The sequence below is a fragment of the Rhyacophila brunnea genome, unplaced genomic scaffold, assembly GCF_057557595.1.
Source record: "Rhyacophila brunnea isolate RB1 unplaced genomic scaffold, BYU_Rbru_1.0 scaffold_22, whole genome shotgun sequence".
NCBI classification, from domain to species: domain Eukaryota; kingdom Metazoa; phylum Arthropoda; class Insecta; order Trichoptera; family Rhyacophilidae; genus Rhyacophila; species Rhyacophila brunnea.
In genome coordinates this window covers 21,856,971-21,880,546 of record NW_028232882.1, presented here as the reverse complement: position 1 = coordinate 21,880,546, position 23,576 = coordinate 21,856,971, and the positions used below count along the sequence as shown (strand labels likewise).

At 35.4% G+C, this 23,576-nt stretch overlaps 1 protein-coding gene across 2 annotated transcripts in view; it reads left to right on the top strand.

The window, feature by feature from the left end:
- LOC147070207 (uncharacterized) overlaps positions 1 to 23,576 on the top strand; it is a 115,585-nt gene that overhangs the window by 13,033 nt on the left and 78,976 nt on the right. For both annotated transcript variants that reach the window (XM_085949639.1, XM_085949638.1), the window contains exon 2: positions 5,423 to 5,541. In XM_085949639.1, the coding sequence (XP_085805765.1) occupies positions 5,423 to 5,541 (119 nt within the window). The remainder of the gene's footprint in view (positions 1 to 5,422; positions 5,542 to 23,576) is intronic.

Here is a 23,576-nt window from a genome sequence, read left to right as displayed (position 1 = left end):
ATGTATGTTCTTATACCATCAGAATATGCTAATTCCATTACGAGATGCAATTCTCTATCACATCCTCTACTTATAACTGCCTGTGAAAGGACACAATTTCACGAGTGGAGAACTACAAGGTTCTAAGTGTTTGTCCTTGGCGAAACAAAAGTAACAATGAGGCAGCTAAGAATAGTACTTTATTGTGAGTTTGTTTTCTCAAGGATGAACACTTAGAACCTTGTGGTATTATTCTCGCGTTTTATCTACAAGTACACTTACTTATATACACCGAACCATGATTATTTTGAATATCTAATCTAGGTAGGTACTGTGACACCCCCGTATGGTCCCCATTTGGGGATGTCTTTGTGTATCTGAAGAGGCCCGAATCGGTATCGAAGCCAACAAATAATAACGGCTGATTGCGAAAATAATTAAATAATAATAACAGAGCCGAACCGGCAATGCCGTAGAGTAGATTATAACCGTTGGAGATTTGCAACGTCGCTTTTTTTTCGACGACGGCTTTCGTTGACACAAGATGGCGCTCAGAACGCTACAAACAGCTAAATCGCCAACACGCCGATTTCGTCCTCCGCAAAATTAAATTATAAAAAAATGTAACGATTATAATATTAACGTAAATAAACTCGCCGTTTCTGATCACAATTCCGGTGTGTTAATTATCCACCTTCCATCCCGAATCCAGACGAAAAAACCATACTAAAAATAAAAGTGACAGTTTGAAATTCTCTTACCAAAATGGAGGGAAGTGATAAGTGGCGCCCCACGTTGGGCGCCACATGATAAATCCAGGGTTCCGGTCTAGCTCAGACGATGTCCAATTCGAACCCTGGTATCATAATTTTTTTTTTTGTCAGTGTACGGCAAGGAGTAAAAAAATAAGAAAACTCTGGAGAAGTAGTATTGTCCCACTTTATTCACGTAACGATCACATTCAGTTTAAAGTTATATTACAGGCATTTGTTAATTCTAACTTATAGTAAACCTTAGACTCTAGATCGTCTGTTACAGACGGCGGTTGGTTATTCGCGGTATAAGTCCCACAAAATGGCCGCCCATTACTACAATTTCACGCGAATGACTCTACGGTTTGTCTGGCAACGTTTTATGATTCCGCCCAAACGGATCTTTGTATGCAATTTCTTTCTTGTTACCACCAGACGTGGACTTTGCGATGATCGGCTTTTTTTTCTTTACTGACTCGCGCCGTAGCTTTGCGTAACGGAATTTACATATATACTTGGCGTGGGGTCCAGGTCGGATCCCTTGTTGCAACTAACTTTTTTGCGGGAAGAAATCAAGTTTTTATATCCTCTGAGGGAGGTCGCGGTAGTGGGGGGCCTTGGACATTTTGAATTTTGTCGTTACATTTCAATTACCGCCAATTTTAGCGCGTAATTTTAATTAATTAATAGTTTTGTTCTATGTTAATTTCTGATTATTTTACAATGGTAATTAGCTTGTAACGGAGCTAATGCAAATGTACGACTTGGAATATTCGGAGAAAAGTTAATTTCAAATCAATTAATCTTCATTTTAAAGTACAGATTTTCATGAACCTTCTCCGAATGGCCTTATCTGGGTGTCAAACCGTAGTTGACGGAATTCCTTATTGAATGGGCCCCATGATTAGTATCCAAAAAGTGAATACTAACCGATTTGTCGACGTTTCAGAGCGTACATTTGAATAGCTGTGTTTACATATTTATAGTTATTTTCTATCAACTCTTTCATTCCTCTGGTACAACCTGTTATCTTTCTCATTCATTCTTTACACATGGTATTACAATTTTCATACGTTTTCAACTAGACATTTTACTACATAGTTTTATACATGGTATTTTAACAACTCGCGTAGTAATACGAGTTAAATGGCAAATCACTCATCATCTCGTGTACTTTACTTGGACCTGATCTTCCACGAACCGTGTCCTCAGTCTCAAAGACACGGGCCGTGGGACTTATTTCTGGAAAGAAACATCCCTCTGGGTGATCAAGGGTGCGGCTTGGTGCAGTTTATTTGACTACGAGGCAAAGGGCGTGTTCAGGCCACTCTACACCCATAAAAGGTACTCCAGGTATAAGACCCGAAGTCCGAGGTGGTGACAGTACGTATTTAAATTAACAACGAAACATCAAAACGCTGCCACAGACGTCAAGCTATAACAAGTTTATACATAACGGCTATTTACAATGACTACCGATTTAACCACAGTTATACTAGTTATACTATACCCCCTCTAGTTATACTATAGTCTAAATCCGTGATGAGAGGCTTACGGCCTACTAAGGATTTTTTTAAAACGATAATAATATTGTATTATACTTAAATAAGTAATATCGAAGAATTTATATAAGAACTTAAAACGTTTTTGATATTTAATTTGGACATCGTGGAAAGAAATGTTGCTCATCGCCGGTTTAAATACTTGATATAAATTCCTTATCGTATTCTCTTTCTAATACATTCTCCCTCCCCTGATAACCATTTTATATTTTAATATGCCAGACATGTCATCCGGTACAAAACATGATGCTTGTCGAGTGTGTACGAATTCATGCAACGAAATTACTTATCAGTTATTTTATCGCGCTGCAGTCTGTCCATTTGATAGCCGTTGTAGTTGACCGCCACCCACTCACTGCAGCGATAATCAGCCGAATCAGCGGCTTCCAGGATTTATACTAACTTTTACTATCTTATCCAAAGGCTCTTGAAAAGCTACACATTTATAAACGCCGTACACATCTTATTCAGTATGAACATTTTCTTAAATCTTCTTTATTGTTTTTATCGGGCGGTTGGTAGGATTGAACGATTTATATGTTGGTAACATTTTACAGGGTGCTGATCACATTACTTAGAAATGTGCCGTAATGACCAGATACAATAATAATTACTAACGTCGGTTCGACAGTCTATCGGTCCGATGGGTCATGTTTAGGGAATCCAATCCCGAGCCAAAATTCTGATCCCGGGATTTCGGGATTACAATTTGACAATCCCGGGATCCCGGGACTGGTCCCGGGATTGGCATTTTTTCCATAGTTAATATATTTTTTTATATTTACAAATAACATTGATAAAATCGGTCAAAAATAAATCTAGTATAATTTATACTATACATTCAATCTTGAAAATATATACGTTTAATGGAGTAAATATTATTGTACTATACATAATAATGTGAATTTAATATGAGATTGCTGTTTCTGATAGTAATGAATGGGTTAGCGAGATTTAAAATAGTAAAGCAAATCTTGGTGTATGGCCTTTCCGCTTCATAAATCTAATTAGTCAGCCAAATATGAAACTGCCGTAAAACGGTATGGTGGAATTACTTTGATAAAAGTGCGAAGCTTTGTTTTTTTCCAATCTTTCTCATTTTTATTATTTATGTGAAAAAATAAAATGAATCGGCAACTTACATATGGGTATAAATTAAACTTCATTCAAACTCAGTTTATTTCTAATTTAGTTAAGTATGTGTTATTAAAAGTATTTTTTCCTGTTATATTTTCGTTTTTATTTTATTTTCCATAAAAATTGATAAAAAAATCAATCCCGAAATCTTCGGGATTATGTTTACCAATCCCGGGATTCATAGGTATCGAAAATAGCTCGGGATCCCGGGATTGGAATCCCTAGTCATGTTAAATCACGTAAAAAGCGAGATTATCTCAACTAGTCGGATTTTTTCTACTTTTGAATAATAATAATTGTTTAAGATACTAAAGCCTAGTCTAGACCAGCGCATCTATTCTATACACAAGATTGCTATCGGCGGTTATCGATGGTAGTTTATTATATTTTTCTATTGAGGTTTTATAAATTGTAACGATAAGTTTGCCGTATAAACAGTCAAAACTGTCTATCTCGCTCTAAAAGTTAGCACAATCAAGAGAGGTGCTGTTAAAACATAGCACTTCATGTAACAATTATAACTAACTTATTGTAAAAATTATTATACATCAATACAAAAATATGAAAAACTACCCTCGATAGCCGCCGATAGCATTCTTGTGTATAGAATAAATGCACAAGAACATTTGTATAATAATTATGTCCTTGCAGTGTTTCAAATCTGCGTCGGAAAACAAATTCTGTGGCCATTTGTTTCAAAACATTTTATATAAATATAAATTAAGTAGGTACCTACTTGGAAACAATTGGATATAACTTCCGCACGGTTTGTAGGTATATAATGTCGAAATCTCGTCTCAAGAGTTCTCGAGAAATAATCAGAAAAGGTGAATCTCGAGAATAACAAAGGGAATTAGAAACGGAAAAAAATAAGAAATAAGTAGTTCTCAACTCGACCGGAATTTTTAAAAACCGCCGGTTAAAAAATTTTAACACAAGAAGGCACAAAAAATAGTTCTCGAATTTGACCGAAAACGGATTTGGCCAGGCAGTTTTAAAACAAATAAATATATTTCTCGAGAAATCAATAAACCAAACTCGGATTCTCGAGGAAAATAATATTTTGATTTCGAGAATTTTCGAATCTCGATACATCACTACTGAATCACTAAGGTCTAGTCTGGACTAGACATTGGCCATTCCACAACATTTTTGTATTTAGGTAAAGTTGAACAACTACATAATAATTTAGGTAATACCTAGCTAGACAAATGCGATGGGTGTGGGTTTAAGTGAATCTGCTACATTTATTTTTTTCTACGATATTTTCTAATATAATATATTATGTTTCTTGGTTGTTCCAAATTACGTTACATATTCTCAGCTTTGGCGGCATTAAGGTGATACATCAGTGAAACGGCAAATAATTTTCAACTGTATGTAGAACGAAATTACGGCCGCGTTGTCATTCGGAGAGCGATAGTCGAGGCGTCTGCACGTCGATTCGTTTTGTCATGGCGTCGGATGAAAATATTCTTAAATAGTGTCAAGATGACTAAAAAACTTTACGTATGGACTTAAAAAAGAAAACATGTCAATGAATATACTATTATTATTACGAATATAAAAATAAACATAACATAAAAAGGACGCATGTTGAACTTTTATGACAAATTATATTTTGTTCGGCTTCCGTCATTTGCACCCGCGACCCGCATTCCGCGCATCGCCTAGTCACGATCTTTTTAGACCATGCCTCAGCTGAGGTATAGCCTTAAGTAAATGCATTGTTTGTTAATAAAAAAAAATGGCGACGAGCTGTTGGCACATTCATATCTATAATGTCATATAATTCTGTAAGATTTCACGTGATCTAACTAAATTATTAATGGTTGTTTCAATTGGTTTTTCAAGGCAAATACATCAGAGCCGCGTGTGATACTTGCCAGGATTAATTGTCACACTTTCATATTATATAAGAAATGAAGAATGTTTTAATCGCCGTGTTTGGGTTTTACTCTTAAATATGAATTGTTCTCTTTTTGCTTGCAGGGGGGGCGCCCGCGATGGAGTTGGGGGCGCTGGCGCCGGCTCTCATCGCCGCCCTCTTCCTACTCACGATGGTCACCCTGCTGGCTGGGTGCGCGTGCTGTCAAAGAGACAGATATCCGGTAAGAACGGCAATATATTATTATTACTTATTATGTTAGAAAATCATTAATTTTATATTGCACTGACGAATGACACTAGATAAAATTCGTCTAACAAAATTGTGTGTGATATTTTGTTTTTTCAGTCGCCATTTTGTAAAAATGCTGTCGAAAATTGAGTGTATATTAGAATTTTTCTCTGTAATGTTTATTTGTTTAACTCATTGATTTTTTAAAAATTTAAATACAGTAGAACCTCGATATAACGGACTTCGGATATAACGTACAAAATATACGTTCAAATGTGAAACTTGTTAAAAACATCCTATCCTGTTAACGGTATAAATGTCTAATAACTAGGGCCCGGATTTATATGCTAGTGCATGTTTTGTTAGGGTGTATGCACAGCTATGAGAGTTGCACAGAAATCTGTTTTGAAAGACACAGAATCCAAAAATAAAATTTTATTGTGCATGTAAATGCATATTTGAGACGTTAGAGCATATTTGAGATATTAGTGCATATTTCGCAAATAAATGCATATTTTAGAGCATTTGAATGTATAATTTTAGTTTTTTTTAAATTATTTTATCGAAATATAACTAAGTTAGGAAGGAAGATAGTTTAGATGCACTTGCATTTTTAATGCCATCTCCGAGCTGTGGATTAATCAGTGGAAAAGTGAAGTCAACTCGTGCACTATTATTTAAAGTTTGCCCAAGTGGACGTTGAGAGGTAGTTTACCACATATAAACAAAATAATGACAGTTACATATGCGGAAAAATTTAATGCCAGAGCATAATATAGAAAAAATTAATGTAATTTTTTTTCGGGCAAAAAACAGAAAATACTATTTAGGAATAGTTAAGTGTGTCGTTTTTGTTTTTTAAGCTATGTTTTTTTTACATTGCAATTATTATTCAATTATTTGTAGGTACTTGTGAAAAAACTATTTTGAAAATTGTAATTGATTAACTTTATATTCTTTGTTTGTGTTTTTTGTTCTGATATCGTATTATGTTGAAAAATTATTAACTAGTTATTCGATTTTTTGTCAGTAATATTAGGTAAAGTGGGTATTTACAATTTTTTCCCACAAAAAATGACAATTTTTAACTGCATATTTCTTCGGTTTTAGTGCATATTTTATTGATTTTAAGTGCATACGTGCATGCATATAACCATGTTTTTTGTTGCATACAAATCCGGGCCCTACTAATAACATTTATTGACTATTTGTCAGATGACGAAATTAAACTATATTACACGCATTTTCGTTATTTTAGAAAGTTGATAATAAAAAACAGCAGACTTCAAAAGTGCAAACAAATCTTGATTGTTTTTTTCAAGGCAGGATTACCGAAAGCAAGCGCGTCGACATCGAACATTAACGTCACTCCACAACGGGTGTGTCCGGACTGGATATATCATTCGAGGACGAATAAACGGGATTTTGTTTGTGTTTAACTGACACCCTCTCACACGGCATCAGTCCGTTATATCGAGGTTCTACTGTAATTACTTTCCTGTGGGGAAAAAATCACAAATTAATATTATTAGGTACCCAGCAAAAGAAACATTAAAATATTTTTTCTGTCAGGCATTGGCAAACGTTTTTGGTCTCATAAATGAGAATAATAATATCAATTTGAAAGAAACTCGAATAAGACATACTATATTATTATGTAATGAAATTATTTCTCTAGTTATCGTTATAAGTTATAACAATATTACTAACATAGGTACGTCTATGAGTTTACATGACAACTGGCCGAGAGGTAGGTCTGGCTTGCGGGCTGCTGTTTCTTACATAACGTGTCAATGTCAGCTTAATTTTATATAACGTTACGGCGAAATATTTATCAATTTTGAGAATTCGTCAGTGTTTGAAGACTGAAAAATGAAAACAAGGAAAGGGAGATGTTACGTGATAATATAATTTTATTATACCACGTGACAAATGAATTAATCCTAACATATTATATTGTGATATCACGAGTTAAAAACTCTAAGCTTGACTTTACGAGGAAATCATTTCGATGAATATTAATAAAATTGTCCTACCTAGAAAAGAATGAGAAAAAACATCGTTAACTTTAATTTAATAGGTAAGTACACAACAATAATACCTAATTAAGATTTAAAAAACAATTAATTATTAAACTATGCCTTTGACGGACATACGTTTTGGTCGCCGAGCTAGATTTCGTATCATTTCGCGACTAATGAACACGATGAGTACATAATATATTTTTACTATCTTATTAATATATAATATTCTTATAATACACCCACAATGGCCGCGCGGCTTAAGCGTCGGTCTATATATGGCCGTGGGTCCCAGGTTAGAATCCTGGGTCTGCCAAGTACCAATAGGTACATATTGTTTTTCAATTTGTGTATGAGTCAGAGTATGGTAACCTAATAGGTTGAGCAAGTGGCTGACATATATTTCTCGTAAAAATAAAATCTGTTTATACAAACCTCCACTCGGTGGAGGCCCATATGATCTTATTAGGATCGGACATGGTCGGGAAAAAATGTACCTAATTCGTTTGTCCAAAATGTGATCCATTCTCATCAGGCGCGTCCATATTTAAGACGCAGGTAGAATCTAGCAGGTGCCACTGACTTCAACATTCACTCCGCCTACTACTTCTAGCTTCTCATTGCTCCAACCGCGGTATACCGCACTTTTCCAGATACATTCCTCATACGCAGACACTGTGAACTTTCGAGTCTATCGATAAATGCATGGCCTACAGGTATAAGTAAGGGTGTTCACCGAGCCAATCCATTCGACATCAAAATTGTCCGGGGCATCCGAATCCCACCCATTGTGTACGCGTCTGGTTCTCATTGTACGTTACCCAAAATACGTACCGTTTTAATTTAACGTAATGTATAGTGTATATACGCAGTGGCGGCTCGTGGATAAGATATCTGGGGGTGCTGTGGTTGAATAAAAATAAAAAAAATGTTTATTTGTCTTATATTTTACTATTAACTTCGTCTTCTTCTTCCACGGCGCTACATCCCAGGATGGGATTTGGCCTCCTCCACAACCGCTCTCTACTCACTCCGGTCTCTCGCCACACTTTTCCAGTTACCGGGTCTTCCTATATGAAGCCAGTCCACTTCTACGGCGTCAGCCCATCTCCTTCTTGGACGGCCTCTGGGTCACTTCCGTTGGGGTAGCCACTTCGTCATGATCCTTGGCGCTCTAACTTCAGGCATTCTCTCCACATGTCCTTAGTAGTCTTTGGGACTTACAGTATCTTATGATTGTTTGCTGTTCAATCAGCTCTTCCAACTCGTGGTTCATTTCTATTCTGTAGTTCCCATTTTCCAACGTGGGTCCAAAGATTTTGCGGAGTATTTTGCGCTCGAAGACAGTTAATTTGTTTTCCTCGTTTTGAGTTAAGCACCAAGTCTCACAGCCATAAGTGACCACTGGCCTTATAATTGTTTTATAAATTAGACGTTTACTTCTTCGGCCTAGAATTTTCGACCCCACCAGTCGCTTGCAGGCATGCCAGCATTTATTCCCGGAGATAAGGCGGATTTTTATCTCCTCTGCTGTCTTATTTTGGGTATTTAGGCTGGATCCGAGATACGTGAACTTGTCCACCCCTTCATATGCATGCTGTCCTATTAACATCAAAATTAAATATAAATTATTAATTATATTAATAAGTAATTTAAATAAAAAACTTTGCATAAATTGCTCGCAGAAATAAATTGTAACTATGTTAATAAATCATTAAAGCTATATTTCTTTCCTCCGCTGTCGCGCGCGTGCTCACGTACGAACGCAGAAACGGCGAAATACTGTCGGGCCGGCACTACCGATCAAGCTCCCAGCTGCGTGCCCCGCTCTCCGCACCCCTCGAGCATATTCGTTTGAAAACGGTACTGCAGTACCGCGGTGTATGATAATTGGATGTATCGGTGCGTGGGCGAGCTTAATTCACGCTTAATTAATATTGATATTTTCATATAATATACATAAATATCATATGTATATTATAATATTACATTTTTCTCAAGTTGCTTGGGGGTGCTGCAGTTCCGCAGTGCATATGGACGAGCCGCCACTGGATATACGTATATAAATACTGTTTTACTTTCATTTTCATAATTATATTATTTTAACAATGATTGGATTCGCTTTCATCGTTACGATGTATTTACGAGTAAACTAATTCAGTTATTATTCAAAGACACTTTCCATTGTTAATCCGTAATTAAATGTATACTACATTATCACTGTTAATCGCATTAAGTACGTCCATAATACATACGCCATTATCAATTGAATTGAGAGAAAAACATGCACATTTTTCTCATTGTAGGTATATGTAAATCATACTACAGCGGCATCGTGGTAGGTGTGTTGGTATCGGGGAACACAACAATATTAAGAATATTTTATAGATGGTTTTTTTATAACAATAACATATACCTACACTTTGGGACAACATTAGTCGCCAATTATAGGATGTTGTAGTTATAAAATAGAAACACTTCCGGTCTTAGGATTTATTCCGAGTTCACAGAGATTAACCAACAATAACAGAGAATACTTCAAATGATACACGAAAATAGATTTACAAGATAAGATGACTCGCTCGACCAAATAACCAGATTCACTTGCGTAAGGATTAGTTCAGTTCAGGTAGGTATCGTATTTGAAAACTAGATACCGCACTTATCACTAGAAACGAATATTGATAGTAGATAGAATATAGATATCAATTACGGAAACTAAATCTCAAAATAGAGATGGGAAAACTGGTCGATTTTGAAGACTAAATATACTTACTACCAGTATAAAAAAATATTTAGTATATAAACTTGTTCCAAAATACTTACTAGTATTTGGAATACTATATAGCTCGTTTGGCGTGCGTATGCGACAAAAGTTTCATACTCAACTGAAACTAAAACCAACTCCATATTATTAGTATTTTATAATACGTATCGGCTCAGGGAACTCAGACTGTGTATCGGCTTCAATATAATCCCTAAAATACGCTGAGCTCCTCTTGTCGAAAAGTCCCATTTATTATAAAATTTTAAATTTATGAGTTGTTTTTCTATTAGGTTACAATATTATTGTTAACAAAAATGAATAACAGCGATTTTTTTTAATTTTAAACATGTTTTGTGCGCTATATAACAAGCCTAAGCCTGTGCGTCATCTCACCACTGTGCTGCGACACAAAATTTATGACCTATTATTATTCATACATTCGAACGCAATAGACCAATAAATTAAAATATACCTATATTCAAGTGATATTTCGTTCGTGCGCATTCAATGTCAATAGTGTTGAAAGTCTACCAACTGGCGAGTGCTCAGCAGCCCGATTTCCTAACTATCGTCTCGTGTGGCACCAGACGATAGTTAGGAAATCGGGCCCCTGAACAGCGACTCGCGATGAATCACAAGTTTTTTGGAATAAGTTTATTGGGCCTCAAATACTTAGTATGAGTAGTTTCATCCGAAACTTGAGTACACAAACTGGTGACAGTATTTCCAACTCACCTCTAACGCTGACCTCTTGAACATACCTTATATTTATAATCTTACCATTAAATTAAAATGTACCATGTGATATTTGAGTGATAATCAAGTTTCGCAGCTGATTATATTTTGATTTATTAAGGGGGGACATGCTCGTCGAAGGTCAAAATTGAGTTTTTATTGTATTTTCAAACCATGATCCTGGACACTCCTTAAAAGTTGTAAATAATCTATTTATATAATTTTGAAGCCTAATTATCCTTTATAGTTATTTTAAACATTTGATGACTGCATAAAGTATTTTTGTTACATAAAATAGTATTCTTTTAAACCGCGCGCTCTAATGTTTTAGAATATAGTCATATTTCGGTACATAACTGTGCAGTGGTGTTAGGATTTTTTACATTTATTAATTTTTAAACGCATTTATAAAACCATTAGCATAATTTATTACGAGATAATTTTTGTAAAATATTCACGATAAAAAATTATATTGATAATCTCTCTGATCCCAAATTTGACCAGAATTAGGCATTTTATTATTCAAAAAATCGGCAAGAATAACACATTTGAAGATGATTCTAAAGATATTTATTATAAGCTATGTCTTTGACCATTCAAGTGTGATAAAAATCTTATGAATAATGATTGCTTTATAATAATTATTGACCTAAGAATAAGGTAGTGTTTTTTTGAAATACGCCATTTCTTTTGTCATTCCCCAGTGGTTAAGCTACAACATACGGCCGTAGCCATAAATTGACAAACTATAATTGAAGTAGGGAGTAAGATGATATTGACGCGCGTGTTTGAACATGTACCGTTTAAAAAAAAATAAAAAATAAATCGGTTAGGTACATGTTCAAACACGCGCGTTAACATAATTTTACTCCCTACTTTAATTATAGTTTGTCAATTTATGGCTACGGCCGTATGTTGTAGCTTAACTACTAAGGAATGACAAAAGAAATGGCGTATTTCAAAAAAACACTACCTTATTCTTAGGTCAATAATTATTATAAAGCAATCATTATTCATAAAATTTTTATCACACTTGAATGGTCAAAAACATAGCTTATAATAAGTATCTTTAGAATCATCTTCAAATGTGTTAATCTTGCCGATTTTTTGAATAATAAAATGCCTAATTCTTGTCAAATTTGGGATCACAGAGATTATCAATATAATTTTTTATCGTGAATATTTTACAAAAATTATATCATAATAAATTATACTAATGGTTTCATAAATGCGTTTAAAAATTAATAAATGTAAAAAATCTTAACACCACTGCACAGTTATGTACCGAAATATGACTATATTCTAAAACATTAGAGCGAGAGGTTTAATAGAATACTATTTTATGTAACAAAAATACTTTATGCAGTCATGAAATGTTTAAAATAACTATAAAGGATAATAAGGCTTCAAAATTATATAAATAGATTATCTACAACGTTTAAGGAGTGTCCAGGATCATGGTTTGAATATACAATAAAAACTCAATTTTGACCTTCGACGAGCATGTCCCCCCTTAAGTAGTTACGAATCAATTTGTTCTCGCAAAACAATGTTCAAAGTTTGGTTAGTTTCAAGAGGTTTTTTGAATTTTTAGAAAATCTAGCATTTTTTTCTGCCATCTAGCTTATTTTCTTACCCAATATGACAGATTTTTGTGAATGACAGTTGACATCACTGGGCCCCAAGGACGCATAACTGTCATGGTCGTGAGCCAATGATTACTATTTGCATGGTGTTATTTAATATTAATCTTTGCACGAAATTCATACAATATAGGTATTATTCGTATAACTGATTGGAGCCCTTTAATTAAAACCGAAAGCATCTACCTACTCACGTATTCCTAGAATATTTACGTTTTAAACACGTCATAAATTCGTAAGTCCTTACGATTTAGTCGGCTGAGGTTAAAATGCGAAAATCAAAAGCTAAAATTAAACTGCGGAAAAAAATGTTACACCTACGAAATGTGCGCGATGAATATAGTCGTATTTTTATCCGACAACAAAAATAACTCCGATTCAAAGCCAATTTGGATGAGATAACGTACTAATCTTTGGTAGGTATCTAGATATACGCATGAGATTTAGTGGGTCTATGACGATTCGGTGCCGGGACAACTGGGCGCCATGTAGTCGAATGACATTAGACAATAAATAGAAGTTCGTGATTTATAGGTACTTTTAAAAAATATTGTTTTATATTCAAATTATTATATAAGAATTTAAATATGCCCACGTAAATAATGATTTAATTATGCATATGTTTTAAATTACAACGTGAAGAGGTTCTATTTTTTTTATATAAAGCCTCAGGCATGATAATTCTCAATCCGCAATAAAAAACATAATGCTAAGACCAAAATGAATTAAAACTAGGTACTAAGTAATAGATAGAAACTGATTAAAATTCCTCGTATACTTTCGGTAGGTACTTTCTGTATAAAATCGTAACGAACGTCCATTCATTTCATTTGACAGTGCGGTGCCCAATTGTTCTGGCGCCCAGTTGTCCCATTTCCGATTTAGTTACATTACAATAGCTACAATTAAGACTTGTCCGTAGTCCATATCTTCTCCTTATTTTGAGCACACGAATACGACATTATCTTAGCATCCCTTATTTCCGCCGTATACACCATGTGGATGGTATTAAGCGGCTGTCCAAGACGCCAGAATCGTAATTAGGGTGGTCCAACGTCGCTTCTTCAACTTCTATGCGATAGGGGTTATATGTTTCACCTTCTTTTCTCCTCGTTACAATTACGTAGGGACTTGGTCAAAACTACGTTATGCAAGGTCGGGTTATCGTGTCGAAATCACCATGATAGGCGATTAATTGTTTACTATAAACGTACCACATAGGTGTGAAGGTCGATAGTTTTGACCAGAGCGTTGGAGCGGAGCTCGGAGCAGGAGCACGGAGCACTGGAGCATGGGATTTTACTCGGAGCAGGAGCGGAACCGGAGCACCGAAAATTTGTAGTGCTCCACTGCTCCGGATGTTTTTTTTTTATTAAATTTTCGTCCTAATTTCCTTTCATCCAAAGAAAATAGTATATTTTGACACTCTGCAACATTGGAATTATTTGAAATATGGCAACACTGTCGAGTGATAAATAACCTCACTTTTTTGACATGGCAAATAATGAGAGACGATTTGCTGTCGTTCTGTTTAATAGAATTACTTAATAATGAAAATGACGATTATTTTAAAACTACTTATTTTTTTATTTTTTCAACATTTGTATACATATAATACTTATTAAATCTTTTTACCCGGAGCGGAGCCGGAACAAGTATTAGGTCCCGGAGCGGAGCAACTCAAAAAAGGGCCCGCTCCAACGCTCTGGTTTTGACTGAAAATAATATGACGTAGTTAGAGCGACACCGAGTGAGAGAAAACGACGCTATAGACTTCACGTAAGAGCAGTCGGAAATAATAATGGTAACAATAATAAAATTTACCCAATGTAATTCGTGCACAGTAAAAGAAATCACAATCTGCGCAATTTTAAGGTTAAGTTGTTCCATTAAAATATCGAAGTGTGTACAATTAATTATGTCTTCGTATTGGAATCGGAAACATTAACAAGTTTTCATTATCAATATTGTTCTAATCTAATACCCCGTTTACACGTGCATGGATTTACTGCTGACAGTACGTATTATCGCGGCCATAACAAGAAAAACAAAAAAGGCCATACATAACAAGAAGAAAAAAAACAACGAACACGTATTATCGTGCAAATTGCAAGATTGCATGCATGAATAAAAAAAGTTCGAAAGCTTCTGAATTTTCACGCGACAGTTGGGATTTGTTCTATATCTGGGCCTGCGCAGTAGAACGATAGTGGCGAACCTGCCTGCAAAAAAACGAACTATACTCATTTTGAAGTTAACCGATTTTCACTACCTGTCAAAATAGTATCTACCATTAAATGACAACATCGCGTATCACTTACTCTTGAATAATGAGATTGGCGAGACAGTAAGCACTTTTACGTATAAACAGTTATTGTCACGTTAGTTTAAAGTACGCATTATTGCTGTCTGTATTCTATAAACTGGCGTACACGTCACACGGAAAGCATTGTGCGATCGCGTTCAACTGTTGCAAGTTTTCAATGGGAGGGAATGAGATAGATGCTGATGCGGGGGGGGGGGGGGAACCGCACGCCAGCTTATAGAAGACAGACTTTAGTTTTCTATGTTTTATGCTACGCAGAGAAAACTTCTTGGTTTTTCTCATTGGTTTCGAGGATGTTAGTCACTCTGTTAGTCCAACAAAAACCTGATGATACGTCTTTGGAGCCACCGGGGCCACCACATCCTAAAGCGGGGCCCCCAAGCCAGGACCTTTGGCGGGTCCCCCTATCTATCACTAAAGTTAAAGGCAGTTTAAAGCTATGAAGGTATTTAGGTAAGCTGTCGAGATTCAATATAAATATAGCACACTACACTTTGTCAGTAATACTTTATTTAATATTTGTTTTCATTGAACTAAGAATACAAATTCAAGTTGGAATTCGTTAGTTTTTTAATTTTAATTAAAAACTGCCGATACCAAATCCGATAAAAATAATACACACTTATTTCGGATCTTCACAGCCTTCTACACTTCGCCAGCGCTTTTCAAAAGGTGTTTGAGGTAAATTTAAGGGTATTCAATGTAATTTTAGTGATTTTTTGTATATTTTAATACATACCTACATTTAGATTATGAAGTTGTTGAACATTGACACACAATACCCAATAATTGCATTGCGACTTTTTTACTATTACAGAAAAATTGTCATGTGTGTTTATCTCGGTCATCTGGTCAATCCGTTACGCCGGGCCCCCAGACTAGAGCCCTGTCAGCCCAACCCTTGTGGGGGCCATGAGAGACACATCTCGCAGTGTATGTATTTGCATTGGATCAATTAGTTAGTTAGCACAGTACGCTTTGCAACCTTCATATATTTCTATTCGACAATTTTCCTAATAAAACGATTTTGTCATAGGTCGGTTTTTCGATGTCAGAGTTTTAGCGTACACGGTTGGCCATGCAACTATGACGCCGTTATGCAAAATGTCACACTAATGTCTCGTGACATTCTCTCATATGTGAATTTTTAAAATTATTTCTCGAAAAAGAAAAATAGCAAATGTCAGATTAAATCTCGTTGCACTGAGAATTAGCGTAACGCACGTTGGTCGATTACTATTACACCCTTCTAAGTAGGTACATACGTACTGTAATTTCGAACAAATCAATTATTTTGACGTTGGAAAATTTACATTCATTTTCCATGCCAAATTGATGACATCGTTTATGACAACGTTAATATTCTTTGAATTAATTATGTAAATATATGACATGATTGTCATCTGCAGAGCTCAATGGTGGGTACATTTATTACCTATATAAGTACACATTATAAATTAACTTCCCAACTGGCTTGAAGTAGTTTTTTGTAGTTTCATACAGATTTCGCCATAGTGTTAGTTTCAAAGATATTGTGTCCCTTTGGATGAAAAACTCTTCTCTGTGTAAATAGATTCATTAATTATCGGATATACAACCTAATGTTGAACTTGACCACGTCCAGGGAATGTCTCAACTCACCACTATCTGTTGCAAGTTTTCTCCACCGCCTTTGTCTCAGAAACGCTGTGTCTCTTTCCACACATTCCAACCACTGCAGTTGTAAGTGCCATTTTACACGAGCTGTCTATTATACGAACTTTTTGCCTGTCGCAGGGGAAGCATTTGAAATCGGGCGGTGATCGGAACGCCTCGGGAGGCGATGGTGAGTGGTTATCACGCTGGACCGGTTACATAATGTCATTGTGTTATGAGTGACCAGTTCCAGTGCTTGTAGACTGTCCGCTCAGATTAGTCGTGTTTTGATGGTTGCGTGCATAGATGTTTGCGTGTATGGTTCTGAGACCCGTTTCACACGGGATACTTGTTTGGCGCCACCGGCGTGGCGAGATTCCGCATTTACATATAAATTAACGCGACAGTCGTGTGTCCCCGTCTGAACGCGCCCATTCAGTTATGTGTTAATGCGGATTCTCGTCACGCCGGTGGCACACAGGTGTTCCGTGTGAAACGGGTCTAAGTCTCACCCATATATCCCTTTCGGTATGTAGGTTTGTAGATGAAGAATGTCTTGCATCATTTAGACACGATGGACCAGCCAGTTCTGGGGGTTTCACCGACTGTGTCTTTTGCGCTCATGTACTGTACTCGGCTTAACCCTCGTCTCTCCAAAACAAAACTATTTTAGAAAAATAACTATATTATGTTGATAGACCTGTTTCTTACACTCGTTACGCTTAATCGGCATAATGAAGACTGCAAACAAAAGCTCCGCTGTGAGTCGTAAAAACGTGGACATAGTTAATTAGTCTGATCGCTGCATTCAATAATACTAATTTTATGCAGGCCGCCATTACTGCCAGTGGCGTAGCACGGAGTGGGCGAGCGGGGCAGCTGTCCCAGGCGCAGTCCGGGTGGGGGCGCAAAAACGGAGTTTCTATTCTAAACTACTGATACCTAATGTTATGTATACATACATATTATTCAGAATCACTGGTCAACGAAATGTTTTTGAAAAGAATATTTCAAAATGATTGTGAGCACATTTTGCTTTTTTATTTGACCGGCAAAATATTTCAGAACTAAAACTATTTAAAATATTAAATTATAGATACTTACCTAATAGTTTTTAAAATTCGCACATTTCAAATACCTAACATAGTCTATAGTTGTGCAAATAGTAAAAAATAAAATATGTAGCCAGATCTTTGTGCTTAGTGAAAACGATATCAAGAGGATGGGAGTTTAATATAAGCGCACAGCTAATGATAGAGCGCTCCTCTCCACTCCGAAGATTCCGCCCTCTAAATGCTGTTATGGATCCTAAATTGATCACCTAACATCAGCGCAGTGTTTTCAGATCGTGGGAAGATATAATCCTGAAATGTCCAAATTATGGAAAGAACGATTCTTTTTACGATCATGATAAAAATAATGTATTTAAAAAAATGCCTGCCTTACTGCCGTATTTGATTAAAACAATATACGTATTATGATTTATTTAATCCGTATTAATTGTCAACTTAATATTTTATATGTAGCAGTGACGAAGGGTGGAAGTAGGCTGTTGAAATTCGACACAAATATTGCACACTAAACTTTGACAGTAATACTTATTTGTTTTCATTAAACTAATAATACAAATTGCAGATGGTATTGGTTAGTATTTAAAATTCAATTGAACCCTACCTATACTTACCAAACCATAATCGTAGAGGTAGGCTGTGGAGATCCGATTTAATTGTATAATTTTATATGGTTTTTGGATAGAAAATCATTGTTTATGTAATATCTATTATGGTTTGCTTTAGGCGGGGTTTAATTGAATTTGCAAAACTAACCAATACCACCATATTATTAGTTCAATGAAAACAAATAAGTATGACTTATTGAGTTTAGTGTACTATACCTTTTATGATGGATCTGTAAAACTTACCTTCACCCTTCGCCACTGATGGGTAGTACAAATTTTGTATCACGTAAGAGGTGAATTTTTTGTTACTGCCCCGGGTGCAAGAACACCTTGCTACGCCCCTGATTCCTGCGACATTTTGTTTGCTTGTTGTTAGTTGTTTACTCGTTTTCACAATTGAATTGGTATTGATATTACTGATCAGTGATCCATTATTCATCATTAGGTGTGCGTAGTTTTCTTTAAACAATGCTATATTATGCGAACTGTGGGAATCAATAATTGAATTGTGGTTATTATGCAGAAAGTATCACCCCATATTATAAGAAATGTTTTGAGACTACACGTCGGTGTGATGTTTAGAATTTGTGAAGTATGTATCAACATACATTGTAAACATATCGTGTTGTACACTTCTCTTCTAAGGAAGAAGGCAGTAACTCGCAAAATTTGTGAAATTGAGTTATGAATGCAATCCGTTAGGTCATTTTGAACGCTATATATTATGTTCACTTTAAAATCAGTATTATCACTAATATACCGTTAAAATCCTTATCTAAAAAATAGATATCTTCTAAAATAATACATTTTTTTAGCAAGAAGGCAGTAAATTGCACCTATTCATTGCAGTTACTGCTTGTTTATTTTTATTTTGTTTGTATTTTAACATCCTACTAATAAAAATTACCACCGTTTTTATTAATTCACAGTACTAAAGTATGAGAAAAAACACATTATGTCATTTATCTCGAAAGTGTGTGAGAGTCAGTTACTGCCTTCTTCCTAAGAAGGGCAGTACAATAATTGTCTGTTACCAATTGAAAATATCCGTTAATTAAGATGAAATCAGTGTTGGTTGTATCTAATAATTATTGTAAATGATGTTTTTTTAAGCCCGATAGAACTTGCAATTGTAAAATATAACACAAGAAAAAAACTTTTTTTATTTGAAAGATCAACACATGAAAATACGTAATAACATTTGAAAATGATTTCGGGCATAATGTGGCCACCGCGGCTGTTCGTGGTGTCCAATTTTGTGCTACTTTTCGAGCACTGCTGTCCGTATATCACGAATAGCGCGAACAAGCTGGTTTATGAGCATTCAGCATAAACACGTAGCCCCACAGGAATTAATCCAGAGGTATCATGTCATAAGTCCAGGAAAATGCCAATAATTTATTTATGTAGGTACCTACGATACAATTTCTAAGCCAGGGTTGGCGAACCTTTTTACGTACGCGTGCCAAAATTTCCCAAATATTATTTTTCGACTGTCTATGGGGAAAACTTGAGAATCTATCTTTCATCGTGTTTCTAGCCGAAGGCATAACATTTTTTCTTTGAATAATTTTTTCATTATTTAAAATTTTTTTTAAAGAGATCGTGGGAGCATTAATTTAACCCTTTCATATAATACCTATGACTGAACGGTTTTCCATTTTTAGTGATTATGTTTGACGCGAAATAACAAGTAGGAGCTTATTCGAATCACTGCCGATATATTTCATTAGGTTTGTTAATTGAATATTTTTATTTTTAATTACTCATCAATGAATTCCTAAAGGACCGACCTATGCAATTGTTGCATCCGATAATTATTGAGGTTGCAAAATCTGGAGTTTGTTAATCAACTATTTTTGCCTACTTACTTATAATGGTAATTTGTTGGATAGTTAGTAGCCGGTGTATCTCTTGATGATATTGTTATTTTTTTTTGTCAAAACTGTCTAGCCGAATCGATGTTAACCAGTGTTGCCAACTCTCTTCGATTAAAATATGCCAGACTGTTAAAAAAACCTTTTTGGCATGAAGAATGATCGCGTTCCTGAAAAAGAAAATATATCGCAGTAGGTATTTTTTTCTGTACCTACGGCCAATTATTGTAAAATATGATCCCTTCAGAACCGTATTCAATATTTTTTTTATATTTTATTTGTTTAACTTTTCCGAACAGCAAATCAAAATATTTCCTAGTCAGATTTCCAGAAAAAACCAGTAAGTACCAGCTTCCACACATTTTTTTTTAAATTTTCTGACTTGTTGCCAATTGAGAGCTTTTTTATATTAACTTCATTGGGTTCTATATATTCCTATGTAATTATTTATATCTATCCTTAAAGATGTCAACGGCTTTTTCACTTTTTAATTATTTTACCTACATAGACATGAAAAATCACACAACAGTGATACTAATGCGGTGACATAACATTCTGCTGAATTCTGGGGGCGGTCCGGTGCTAGTAACATCTAACATGGCTTCTTCCATAAAAAATGTATGGAAATATATCCACGCGGACGGTACACCAGTTGTAGGTACACTAATTAATTAGCCATTCGATATTATTAGCATGTTATTTAAATGCGGTAATTAAATAGTAATTAAAAGCTCCGCGTCCAACAAGTTAATATGTTGGGTGCTATCGATTTATTTTTCGAGATAATTCAATTTGAACATTCCATTATCGGTAGTGTTGTCGAATGACAATAATTTCTTCATTCGCTTATAATTTTACGTGATAGCGGAAGTAATATTATATTTTTTATGTAATAGTGAAGTGGTGTAAGTAACACCTACCTAACGTTTTACTATATATCTACTTACCTATGTTTTCGGATAGATTTTAAATGCAAGTTGGCAACGCTTAATTGTTAACAGAATAAATTAATAAATAACACGGTCGTTAATTTTATTGCTCGTACACGAATATCTTGAATTCATGTTTACGAGATTAATTTTGTTTGAGCATTTTGTCCGTTTGGATGAAAGAACCGTTACGAATTTTCCGGTAATCAGGTAAGTATGTAGATTCCACTTGAGTGTATGCATTTTAAAGTAAGTGTCTATTTACATGCTCTCTGCAACTTGTTTTAGCAAGTGGGTACCTACTCATAATCCATTAATTGAATAAATTAATACATAATATGCAATTTTCCAGTTGATACGCGAACCGCCTTTCTAATGCAACACTGCCAACTCTATTAGACATCAGCCATCTTCGGAGGGTGCAAAATTATTGGTTTTCAGCAGGGTTACTCTAACAGTCTAACATATCACCTAACTTCAAAATCGATAAAATAATGATAAATATAATATGTCGTATTCAGGCAGTCAATTATCCCGGGAAGTTAACTGTCAGGCGTGATATTTTTTGACACGGCCCCTCATGACCGCGTTAACAGTGAGCTGTCAAATGTCGTCGAATAGCACAGTTAACACGTCTTATTTGATTTTAATCGGTTACATTTGGAATCGAGTAAGACAGTGCCGTATCTTAACAATTATTATAGATACCGTCTTGTTTATTTAATAGAGTGATATTTGTGTTATTTTGGAGCAATAAAAATAACGGACACGTGTTACCGTGTTAACTATTTATAATAATCCTACTAGGATCAAAGGGAGCTTTTGGCTGTCAAAAATAAAATAGAATTCCACATATTATGCACAAGGTTTAAACGATTACTAAACACTTATTTTTTATAGGTGTTGGACCTTTTCGATAATTTAAATAAATCATGTTCCTATCGTCATTTTAAAAGTAGTTTTGTTAAAATATAAACCCACCCGTCGGTTAAAAATTGTATGAGTTATCTCTATTATCACCAAAGCGACCAAATAGACGAAATATACTTGAACACTGTAACTGATTACTGATAACTGATTTCGCCTTTCGGCATCTTCAGGTACTGTGTACACTCACCAAAAGGCAGTGTCAGTATTGTCAGTGTTTATTTGCCTTTTAGTGAGAGTAGGTAAACAGTGCCTGAAGATGCCGAAAGGCGAAATTTCGGTCGCCAAAAACGACTCAAATGGAATAGTACAAAACTTGAATCCATTAGAATTTATTTATTTTTGATTTTGGTTTTGGATCTAATGCAAATTTTTGGAGAAGAGCTTAAAAAAACCGGAATGTTGGTATTTGGCCTGAGCTCAAAACAAGTCTCTCTCGACTAATGAAACGTTGATGGTAGTGAGAATAATATATTCTTAACAAATATCGGTATTAATACCGGTTCTATATGAAAAACCGCATTACCGGTATATTGATGTTTTCATTCGGTATTACATTTCCTAATTTTCCATCCATTTCTTATAGCGAAGCGGGATATCATTCTCATTAATCCAAGCCCTATCTCCAAATGAAATCCGTCCGCAATCAAAAGCACTCGTCCTTGGCGTCTCTCAGTACTTATGCGGGGTGAGCAGATGCACAAAAACGAAAAACTAGCATCATCACGCAGCAATCCGAATGACTTTGAAGTCGGCTCAAAATTTGATCTGCCACTTTCGCGATGAGTCACCGTGCAATTCGCATTGTGCATTGTGTGATACCTACCCGATCTTGTTCTATTTGGATGATCACTAACTCTTGTATTTGCGAGAGGGGAACATACACGCATTGATCATAACGTGTGATCTAATCCGCCGATTTTACAGAATAGCATTCTTGAAAATATCTCATCCAGTGGGATTTAAACACACATATTATTATGTCGCTTGACGGATGAGTCTAATGGGCGAGTCACTAGCTTCTAACTTGGGGGCTACGGATTCGATCCCGGCGAGGTACAATAAATTTGTCAAATCCTGGGTGTAGGTAAATAATAATTATATTCAGTGGCGGCTCGACCATATACACTGCGGAACTGCAGCACCCGCAAGCAAATTGAGAAAAATGGAATATTATAATATAGGTACATATATTTATGAATATTATATGACAATATCAATATTATTTAAGCGTGGATTAAGTTGCAGTACCATTTTCAAACGAATATGCTCGAATTGGCGCGGGAGGGGTGCGGGGAGCGGGGCATGCAACTGGAAGCTTGATCGGTACTGCAGGCCCGACAGTGTATCGCCGTTTCTGCGTTCGTACGTGAGCACGCGCGCGACAGCGGAGAAAAGAAATATAGCTTTAATGATTTATTAACATTGTTAAAATTTATTTATGCGAAGTTATTTATTTTATTTACTTATTAATAAAATTAATATTTAA